This window comes from Mesoplodon mirus (assembly GCF_964341445.2).
Source record: "Mesoplodon mirus genome assembly, chromosome: 17".
Taxonomy (NCBI): Eukaryota; Metazoa; Chordata; class Mammalia; order Artiodactyla; family Ziphiidae; genus Mesoplodon; species Mesoplodon mirus.
Genome location: NC_138993.1, coordinates 1,140,907 through 1,152,606, shown reverse-complemented (window position 1 = coordinate 1,152,606; position 11,700 = coordinate 1,140,907). Strand labels below are relative to the sequence as shown.

Below are 11,700 nucleotides of genomic sequence, written 5' to 3'. Positions count from 1 at the left end.
CACTGTAATGATCGGTGAGTAATAATACTTACGTGTGTGGAGGTACCAGGCAGCGCCACCAGACCTATTTCTTACTGTGGGTCCATGTTGTCAAGAGGGTCAGTCAGTCTCTGGCCTAAAGTATTATTTTCACATGTTTTTATTCCATTAAAAGCAAAACAAAATTTAAATCCATACTCATAGAACAGAATACACTTATTTAAAGTTTTGACAGTGTGCAAAATTAAAGTTTGGGTATTTAATCCAAACTTTAACATGAGTATTATCTTGTAAGGCGATTCCTCCCCTTTAATTAATAAATAATACATTAAATATATATTATTCTGGAAGCAAATCATCTCCTAATTCTTCATCAGCAAAATCATCCTCGTCGACTCTCTTTTTGGTTGCAGTTCTGGGTCTTTCTATTTGCGGGCCAAGCGGATCCACATAGGAGGCGTCTAGGTTTCAGAACAGATGGTTGCATTAGAGGAACAGGGAAAAACAGCAAATGTGAAACCAATGAGGCTCATCTTCACAACTGAACAACCCAGAATGAAGAGAAAGGCTCTCCCAAGTCATGTAAAACTTGTCTGTGCTGGAAAACCCTTCATACCGCCCAGGTGGACGCGTCTGCCCGCCCCTTCCAGTGCAGACCTGCCAGGCCCCGGCGCTTGCCTAGCTCCTTGGTACTGCTGCTGTCGTAAGGCTCCTCCGTCCCGGGCAGGGCTCGGAGCTGGACGCTGAGCCGCTCGCCTCTGCTACCGGCACCACCGTCTGGAGACACGGGAACAAAAACACACGTGTTCAGCAGGCCGGGCAACATCACACTGCGTTACGAATCTTAAAGTCTACTGATTTGTCAAGAAACAGGAAGGCTGTTTCATTTGACAGCCAATTTCCAAAGGATGTAAAATTCTTGTTTTTTGAAATTTAAAAGAAATCTCTTGTTGGGAACCTATAATATAGTCAAAGCATCACTCAAGAGTCGGCTTTATCAGACCCTTTCCACCGTGTGCTTGGAGACACTGGCGAACACCCCCTGGCGCGGAGCAGGGCAGCGGGTTAGGGGAAGGGGCTGGGCTGTCGCCCGCGTGGAGCCTGGGAGCCATATGAGGCCTGGGCAGGTGAGGAGCGGGAGAGGCCCAGCGAGCCTGGCCCAGGCACCGCCCCCCAACTCTCTTCACAGGCCTGGAGAACGAGTACAGAAGAGGTCAGATGTGCCCGGCAGAGGAGGATAGATTCTGGCCCAATTTAAAGAAAAACCTTAAGAGGATGATAGAGTCCAAATATGGAATGGAAATAGTGCATAAGAGACGTTCACACCCAAGACAGAATAAAAATTAGACTGAAAAACGCAATAAACCATTAAGTATCACACACAGTAAACGACCAACAATTTTAACACGAAACCTTCATAACCCAGTACACGGAGTCAGTCAGCAAACCCGCTGTCCCCCAAGGGCAGACGGGGCCGCAGGAGAGGCCACCCGTCCGGCTCCCGGCCTCGGAAACACACTGTCCCTCTCGCCCCTCATCCCCACAGACGCTACAGGGAGGCCATGTGGGCCCTGAACTCGTGGAGCTCAGCTCTGCCTGTGCATGTGGATTTGATTTGTTTTTCTCAACTGATGTTTTGGCACCGAGCTGTTAAAACGTGAAGCCAAAATTTCGCATTTAAGGGTAATGCATTTTTTATTTCAAGTACTTAAAACAAGTTCATTTCATTTTAAGCTTATTCTGTAAAAAACAAACTAAAGTACTGAAAATCCTGCAAAGCTCTAAAGCAAACGCTGCTGCTTTCCAGTGCGATTTGTGTAAGTGATAATAATAACACACTGTTTGCCCAGCACCGGCATGTGCAGGCGGGTCTCACACCACCTCCCGGGGGGAACCCCCTGTGGGTGACGGAGCCCGGAGGCTGGGTGACCAGAGAATGCCACATACGTGAACGTGGGTTTGGTGGTAGTAGTGGTGGTGATCTTTCACATACACGAGGCCGCATGTAATTTGCATTCTCTCCTTTGAGATACAGCAGTGGTTCTCCAGGTGTGGTCCCAGGACCAGCAGTGGCAGCTGGGACCTGGTCAGAAACACAGGACCCGGGCCTATCACTGGGGTTGGGGGCTTGGGTCTGTTTTAACCAGCCTTCCCAGTGACTCTGCTACACACTCAAATCTGAGGACCCCTCGTGAGGAAGGGCGCTGAGGTCAATCAGCAAATTAACAGAGAGACAAGGCTGCAGTGAGACCAGTCTGGTGCACAGAAAAAGAACAATTTTCAAGGGCCCTCAGGCATTTCAGAAACAGCCATTTTATACAAACGGATAATTTTGATGACATGTTCCCTATGGTCTTCTCTCCTAGGCAACACTTTTAAAAACCTAGTTGTAGGCACTGCACTTAATTTTAACACATCATACTTAACCAGCTCCAGGCTGGCCTCACCTGGATCCATACAGAAAACTGTCCCTTTCCCCTACTTGAGCTGCGGGTCTCGTCCAGACAGAGCGCCAGAGAGTTCCAGGCTGAGACGTGCGCCGCTGGGTCTCCAGGGGCAGAGGTGGAAGGTGGTGGGCCCCGGGCACCCTTCAACACGCAGGCCATGCTGGGAGCTCCTCCAGGGGCCCGAGGGATGGCCAGCAACCTCGGCCCATGGCGGGCTGCAGGGGGCGGGGGTGGGACGCTGCTGAGGGGGGGCTCGTCCACGGGGCCCAGGGTGTTCCGGGGGCCGCGAGGCGAAGCAAGGAGGAAGCCCGGTGGGCTCAGACCCCAAAGCTGGGCGGGCCGGCCCCTGGCCTGTGCGAGCTGGAGGCGGGCCGAGAGTCAGGCTCCGGGACAAATTGGGGTGTCGGCGATGATGGGAAACCAGGAACAAAAGGGCAAGTGTAGAGAGAGAGAGGCAAGCACCCCGGGAGCCGGGAGCTGCTTTAAACCTGCCCCAGAGCCAGGCCCACGACCCCTGGCCCGCAAGGCCCACGGCCAGAGCTTCGGCTCCAAGAAGCGTGTTTGTGCCCCAGGACTGCCTGTTTGTGCTGGGCTGCAACGCGCTGGATGGGAGAAAGGAAAACTTACTAGGAGAGAAACAGCAGTGGCGGGGAGGCTGGCCCAGGAGGCGCCCTCCTCTGCACGGGGTGGCACCTGGGAGGCGGGCCGGGGGCCACTCTCTGGGGTGGACACCATCCTCCGGGCTCCAGCTCAGCACCGGCAGCTCTCAGGACACCTCGTTCGGAGGGCTGGAGTCTCCCAAGTGGACCCTGAACGTGAGGACCCCCGGGGGCCTCAGCGACACTTCACAGGCCCACGGTGACCAGGGAAGGCCCTGCGGACCGAGGGCAGGCTTGGTGATGGGTGTGCGTTAGGGACCACTTGGTTACTCTGAGCTCAAGATTTTCATCGGGACGTGGAGGACCCTTAGAGGGTGGTGAATCTGGTCCTAGAACTCAGTAAGTAACTGACACTTCCCTGGGGGTCACTCCTTCGAGGGACACGCAGTTCAAGAGCTCGCGCCGGCTGGCGGGCTTCCTAAGAGCAGGCGAGCGAGAGCGGCGGGCTGCCCGGACCCTCCCCGAGCTGCTTCAACACTTTGGGTAGACACAGGCCCAGAGCCCCTCAACGACAATCCAAATTCCAAAGAGCTCTAAAGCCAAGTTTCCAGGCAGCAACACAACTTCACGTCAAGAATAAAACCTGACTTGACCTGCAGCTATTCTGGGCCATTACTTATCCTTAGTGTGAATATTCACGCTTCACTGAAGTAGTGAGACTCCTTTGACTCGGAGGTGCTCCCCAGGGGAGGTATAGGGTACGTGGCTAATGCATCACAATACATACTTCTCGAAACTCCGCAAAATGCTGAATTCCACCGCAGGTGGCCCCGCTGGACAAGGGACCAAGAGCTGCCGGGACAGGTCTCCAGACCAGGACCTGGATGGAGGGCCACCCACACGCACGGGGCGGGGAGGGGCGGCCCCGGCACACGCAGGACCCAGGCTCAGGGCCGCCTTGCCAACTTCTCAAGCTCTGGGTGATGGTCCCTGGGACCAGGGACCCAGGCCAGGACTGGGGCTTCTGCTGGAGAAGCGGGACTGACCCTCGGAGAATCCAGATGTCCCGCTGGACCAGGCACGGCACTGGCTGTCGGCGCCTGGCGCACCTCGGGAGCAGAGATCCGCCCTCGAAGGCGGTCTCCGTCCCAGCTGCGTCCCCACCCCCGCCAGGCGGCGCCCTCAGCAGATCAGGGCTCGCGTGTCTTTCCAAGTTGATCCTGATTTCCTTGAGGGCAGGGGTCCCGTCTCATTCGTCCCCATGTCCTCGGCACCCAGCGTGCATCCAGTAAATGAACGAACGAAAGAAAGACCTCCCTAAACCGAGGGTCGCATTTCTCTTTGTCGTGACTCCTGACCACAGACAGACACAACAGGATGAAGTCGGGTCCTGTCTGCACGACGGTGCTACGTGTGGACATGATACGGATCCCAATTTAGCATTTGTTTTTCTAATTAGTTTCTTTAAAACCATCCAATTTCCCCTAAATATAACTTCTACTATCCCCTGAAATGGAGACAGAAGGTAGATTTTGCTGATGGGGAAAAGGGAGGATAACTTAACAAAGCTTCTTATTAAGTAACAATGTCCCCAGCAGTCACAGAATCGCCCAAAACGACAGCATTTGCGTGGCTGGTCCAGAGACACACAGTGGCCACGGCTGGGACCACAGCCGTCCCTCCCAGTGCCCAGACCGGCACCACTTCTACACTACAAGTGTGCAGGTCTGTCAGCATCCAGGTGACGACCCCAGGCCCCATGGCGCCTCCTTACAACATAATCTAAACAACGTAACACGGTAAAGCCCGCTAGTATGGACACCTGTGATAATCTATCCAACGTGAACTGTCTAGTCATCAATTAGCAGAAACAGGTCCGTGTAGTCAGGAGCCAACACCCACTAACACCTACAAAACACTCAATTACACAGCAGGCCGATGCTCTCAGAAGTAGAGTAGGTGAAGTTTTACTGTGTATAAAACAAACAAACAGGACATTTTCAGAGTACTTCAAGGTGCTTCTAGAAGCCCATGTACTAGAAATCTGTCAACCGGCACCTCCAGGGGGACAGGGACACTCACCACTGCCAGCGCTCCCGTCTCTCCTGCCGCGGGGACCCCCGCTGCCGTCCCTGCCAGACTTGGTGCGCTAAAGCAAGAAGGCGACACGTTAGAAAGGACATACTGGACGTCAGCTGTACTGTAATGAAAACAGGAATAAATCATAGTCCTTCAAGGTCAACAATAACCAAGCACCGATTTCTAAAACACACGTTAAACTGTGCGTCCCTCAGGCCTTACTGTCCCGCCTCCCGAGGCTGGGCTCACCGGGAGCGGCCCCTGGGTCGGCCCCGCAGGAGGAAGGCCCGGCTGCCTTGTAAGGAGGAAGGGGGAAACCCTGAGAACGGCCACCAGTCCCGCCAGACACGCGAACGGCACTCAGGCTTCAAAGTGCAGGCTCGCCCTTGCTTCTGCAAACAACTTAAAAACCAAGTATTTCCCAGATGTGAAAGCTCAGGTCTTAAACGCAGTAGCTGAAGGGCTGGAGGGAGAAGGGGACCTTGCGAATAGGCTATTTCTGCTTTAGCCCCACTTGACACGATTAAAGGACAACAGGGTTTTGAAAGTCAGCTTTCACAATAAAGGCACTGTTCAATCTCACAAAATACCTAAGATCTGCCCAACAGTCTACTTTCTTAGACACCAACTCACCCTTAAGACATAAGCATTATCTCCAAACTGTGACATTCTTAGGTTTCTTTTTACACGCTTCACTGTGCCTAAGTTAGAGCTTCTGATTAAACGCTAACTCCAGGCTCTTGTATGAATAATCGTTTGTTTAGAGAAGAGGGTAGTCAGTGAGCAGAAACAGATGGCTTTTGACAACTATTTACAGTTGAATTAAAATTTCTTAACGTAGATTGGTATCTTATTTAGATCTTCAATAACATAAAAATAATTTCATCATTAATTCAAAGGACACCATTTATTCCCCCAACCCTGACAACTCCCCAAATATTTATAAATTATCAGGTTACAGGTGGGATTACTGACATTGTAGTTTCCTAGGAAGAAAAAAAACCAATCTTTTTCAATGATTCAAGACTCATTTCTGTAGAGACACAGATGTAGAGAAACAAACGTATGGATACCAAGGGGGGGAAAGTGGCAGGGGGGTGGGGTGGTGGTGGGATGAATTGGGAGATTGGGATTGACATGTACACACTAATATGTATCAAACAGAAGACTAATAAGAACCTGCTGTATAAAAAATAAAATAAAATTCAAAAAACAAGAAGACTCATTTCTGTAAAATGAAACACTCTCCTAAAACTTAGAACTTTCAAATATATGTAAACATGCTTGAGTTTTTTCTATTAAAAGAAACCTCCCCAGAACTCCATCTCTCCCTCTGCCTTCACAAACAAAAGAAAATCTAAAAATGATGCAACAAAATAAATATTTTAATATCTCTAATCAGATTTTATTTCAGAACTTGGTTTTCATCTATCCATAGATTAATAATTGCCAGCATATCTGTAAGACCTAGACAATGATAAAATAATTAAACTCATAAAGACAAATGTCCACATAACTTGAAACTTTTTTCCAAATCAAACGTGGGAAAAGATCTAAGAAACTGTAAGCTTAGCACAGGACAACCTAGGAAAGTGAGCACGTGCGTCAATGACCGTGCCCCGTCACACTGTCCTTGCGCCAGTCTAGAACTTTCCCATGCTTTGGCTCTCACCCGCCTTTGCCTAATTCACCCCTTCAAGCCCTCGCTTTTTTCCAGCCTGGAAGCCCCCTGCCATGGCAAGCACATCTGCATCAAGACCCCCAGGTCCCCACGTGGCCTCCTTCGCTCCCAGGAGAACCCAGAGCCTGCTGACTCAGCCGAGCCCCATGGACCCAAGTGGACCGGCGCGCGCCGTGGGCTCAGACTCCATCCTCCTGGGCCCGGGACCACGTGCCCCCTCCCCGGTGCGGCCTCCTCCTCGTGGGCTCATCCCCCAGCTCCACCGGCTCCTCCGGCCAGCCCCCCTCACTCCCCGAGGCCCCTGCGACTCCATTCACTCGTCTGTGGGCGGAGGTCAGGGTTCTCATCCTGTTCCACCCAGTTGCCACTGGAAATCAATAAACCCCACCGTGACCAATCTTGTGTCCCCATCACCACAGCAGCCGGAGCAGCGAGTCCGTGTGGAGGTTACAGAGATGGCAATGTCACAAATGAGACCAGAACGTTTACCAGCACACAGGCTCGATAAGGTTCTACGTTTAAAGCAATGTGACCTGTGGAGACTTCGCCAAGTCTTCTCTCAGACCGTCCACACCCAGAGGCCGGGTCGCGGGGCCTTCAGGGGACGGGAGGAAGGGGAGCCCTCAGAGGGTCACGTCCCGCCCCCCCCGGGGCCCCGGGAACTAAAGGGACAGGGAGGCGGTGACAGAGCAGGGCTCCGTCAGGCAGGGTGGAAAGGTCGAAGTGTCCGCTACATTCACACCATGGCCCTGAGGGTCTCGGGGAGGAACGCTTCGGCCGCGTGACTGGAGGGGGTCAAGGTGAGGTCCAGTTTGGGGGAACCTTCTGGAGAAAGAGAACATGAAACTGAAAATAAAGTAGGCACAACAGTAACAACTTACTGAGAGGGGCCGGTGCACACGGGCCCCGCAGCGAATGCCAGGGGCGGACCACAGGCCCAGGGACACAGGCGCACTGCAGTGTCACATTTTGTTCTCAGCAGGAGACACTGCCGCCTTCTCAGAGTTTCAACACCTCCTAAAGTACCCAGGAATGCGGACTCACTTGCAGGGTTGTGAGGTACGGAAGTGGGACTGACAGAAGATTCCCATCACAGCAACACTGACACGTCAAACGGCCACAGAAAGGGGCAAAAAACGACAGAGGCCTGCCTTTGCTGACATGGGAAGCTGCCCAGGTTATCTTCCTCAGTGAGGGGAAAACTCAGGTTACAAGACAATATTTTTATAGAAATCCACTTTTGCTTAAAAAAAAAAAAGTCCCATTTAAAAAGAGTATTGATATATGTTTGCATATATTTGTAAAAATGCCTGGGATGATGAAATGTCAAAATGCTAACAGTGATCTCAAAGTCGTGGTTGAATGATTTTCACTTTTTCCTTAACACATTTTTATTTGAATTAAAACGTTACTTACAAAAGTAATCTATCTGAATTTTTAGAATAACATTTGTTTTTTCAATAATATGAAAAAAAAAAAGATGCCATTCCCACTTTGGGGGAAACAATGAGAAGAAGGTACAAAGAGAAGAGAGGAGCCAAGTAGATATAAATAAAATGATGGAAAAAGTAAACAGGTAAGTGTTGGCAGAGTGTCTTCTCCCCGCTGGGAACACACGACACTGCTCTCCTGCAGGGGACAGGCAGAGTCTCCAGGACCCGTGCAGCCCCACACTGTCACACTGTCACCTGCCCCCGGAGGACAGTGGGCACAGGACCCGAGGGTGAGGGCTGCAAACTCTCGCGATTTGACATTTCTGACATCCAAGTATGTGGTCATTTTCTAGCAATGTCGGTGACAGACTGTGACAAACCTAAGTTCACCGTGGACGGTCTGTGAAGGCCAGCCGAGAACACTGCCCTCATCTTACTGACGAGAACCAGCTCTGCAGCTGACCGGGGTTGAGGAGGAAAGCCCAGGGCTCCATCCACCATCCTGGGCTTTTATTCCGTAAGAATTAGATTTTTGTCTTAGAACAAGGAGCAGTTGTTACCTAGTTAAGGATCCTTAAGAAGATGGGCTCTGACTTCAAATTCAAGAGAAAACAGAATTTAAGACGCTTCTTTGCAGCTTCAACTCCAAAGAACCCACGAACGTGGCCGCACCTTCCTGCCCTCGGACCTCTCTCACACCTTCCCGTCTCCACGCCAGGCCCTGAGGTCCAACCACACCTCCCCCGGGGACCACTCGGACCCCTGGTCATGGGCCAAACCCCATCCAGTGCACACGCTGCGTGTCTCTGCCGGGCAGCAAGCGACCTGTGTTTGTCTCGTTCTCCTGCCAGGTGACGAACAGCTGGAGCACCTCGTCCATGTCAAGTGTCTCCTGAACAGGTGAACCAAGGACTCAGCACAGGGTGATGCCAGCAGGCGAGGACTCCACGGCCTTTAACCAGAGCGTTGCGGGAGTCTCACCCCAGAAAACGTCACGGCCCAAATCACCACACACTTGATATCAAGGATGAATGCTATATAAATTATCTTCTGTGTTTTTTTTTTTCCAGAAGGAATTTTCTTTTTTTTTTTTTTTTAAGATGTTGGGGGTAAGAGTTTATTAATTAATTTATTTATTTTTGCTGTGCTGGGTCTTCATTTCTGTGTGAGGGCTTTCTCTAGTTGTGGCAAGCGGGGGCCACTCTTCATCGCAGTATGCGGGCCTCTCACTGTTGTGGCCTCTCTTGTTGCAGAGCACAGGCTCCAGACGCGCAGGCTCAGTAGTTGTGGCTCACGGGCCTAGGTGCTCTGCGGCACGTGGGATCCTCCAGACCAGGGCTCGAACCTGTGCCCCCTGCATTGGCAGGCAGATTCTCAACCACTGCGCCACCAGGGAAGCCCTCTTCTGTGTTTTTGTTGAACTTTATAAATGCAGTAACGTATAAAATGGGCAAAACATTCTTGCAGCTTTCATTACATACGTAAACTTTAAAAATTTTGCATTTTTCCTTCACAGTTAATTTAAAGCTGTGCCTTTATGAGATCTTCATACAGAATCTTTTTCCTTTTAAGAACTATGACCAAAAGGGTTTCTGCTCAACTAGCTTCTGGTAATAACTGGAAATTTGAGGATAAGTACCAACTATATTTTACATTAGTTTTGAATGTTACATATTATTTTAAGTTGGCCAAAAGAAAGAATTTCTTGAAATTATTTGATTTCTTTGGGGGGGAAATGGCAAATACTGGGAGAGGAATTCTCCTTTTGAATATTATGAAAATTCAGAATTCAATTTTTAAAAAGGAACAAATTATTAACGTACTTCATCTGTGAATGAGCAATTAAAACTTTGTGTTTCGTAAACTATCTCTTTCCCCATCTTCTTTTTCCCTCCTAAGCGTTTCCTTTTGTCCCTTAATCCTCTTTGCTGTGGGCTGGTATTTTTCTCTTCCTTGGCATATTTAAAATACTCAGCCTTCAACTCCTGTCTTCCCATTTTGCTCTCTTCCATTTGTGCAATGAAGTTTGAAGAGTTCCTTGCAGCTAACGTTCTTCTGTTCAGCGAAGCGGAAACGCAAAACTGTCTTAAAACCCAACACTGCTGGGGGGGTGGCTCCACCCCACGCCCGGGACTGTTTGCCACGGCTCTGCGGACAGGGCACAAAGCTCCCTCCCCGCCCAGGAACACAGGCCCCCAGCACAAAGGGGAGAACAGCCGCCTTCTCCATAAATGTTCCAGAAGAGGACGTACTTCTCTGAAAAGTCAGTCCAGAGAAATGAATTTCTAGCTTTAATGCTTTAAGATTGGAGCTAGGGGCCGGGGGAGGTCCATTATCCCGATCCACATAATCCTGAATCTGTTTATCTTTCCTTCTTAGGTCTACACAAATCCCTTTCTGTTTTAAAACAGTTTTTAAAAATCCACGGCCCGATTTATTTTGTGTTTACTTTTCCCCTTAAAGGAGATTCTGTATCCTGAGCTGGTATTTGATCATTTGAAGGCACCCCTTCGGGAGCATAACACTACACCAGTGCTTCCTGAATGTCTGTGAATAAAAAATTAGTTTGAGAACTTGTTTAAAAGCCACATAGATTCTTGGACTCCATACCCAGAGATTTTAATTCTGGGGTTGGGGTAGTCTGGGGAGAGGCCCAAGACTTTGTAACTGTAAGAAGCCCAGGAGATTCTGAGGCTCTGAGGGTCCACAGGCCACACTTGGAGAGCACTGTTCTGAGGCCCTAGCTCTGATCAAATTAGAGTGAGCTCACAGAGGTACATTCCAGTTTAGCTCATGGAGTGGCTACCAACTTCCCGGGTGCAGGAAAGTAAGGACTATACATCAACTGAAAGTTACTACTCGCATCATCCTTTTTCTCTACTATCCGTAAGGGAGCAGGGCATGGCAGCCAGGAGCCTGGACTCGGAAGCTGGCCCTCCTGGATGTGAATCCGAGCCCTGCCCCCCAACAGCTGTGTGACCTGGAGAAAGTTGCTTTGCAACCATGGGCCTCAGGTTTCTCATCTTAAAGAACAGTAATGCTAAAACCACATCCAACATCATAGCACAGGACTCCTGTGATGATGAAATTAGCCAGTACACGCAAAGGGCTGGAGCGGCCCGCGCTCATCACGCGCTGGGTGTTGCCGCCGCTGGTCGCTGATGTCCGGCTGAGCAGACGTCATCAGGTGGAAGGAGGGGAGACTGCAAGCGGAGCAGGGACATCAGGAAAAGCCACCCAGCCTCTTCACTTCTCTTCCTTTCTGCTGCCAAACTTCTGCCGCTGTCAGCACTTGCAGGGGAGAGGGCGGGGTAAAGACTGGGGCTCAGCCCTGAACTCCTTCTAGCAGCTCAGGTAAAGGCGTGGCGTGGTTATCCAGGACATCCCTGGTCTCAGCCCTGTGGCTGGTTCCCAAACGTCTCCAGCTAACGATATGGACGAGCTCGACTACAGACGCTCACAGAGGCCCACAGAGCTCTAGC

General features: G+C 50.6%; 1 protein-coding gene across 1 annotated transcript in view; it reads right to left on the bottom strand.

The window, feature by feature from the left end:
• Positions 1-121: 121 nt before the first annotated feature.
• The window catches only part of IFT88 (intraflagellar transport 88), a 74,566-nt gene continuing 62,987 nt past the window's right edge, over positions 122-11,700 (bottom strand). The window contains 5 exon segments of the mRNA XM_082602585.1: positions 122-481; positions 483-548; positions 550-594; positions 596-756; positions 5,096-5,174. Coding sequence (XP_082458711.1) covers positions 362-481; positions 483-548; positions 550-594; positions 596-756; positions 5,096-5,174 — 471 coding nt within the window. The 3' untranslated portion in view covers positions 122-361.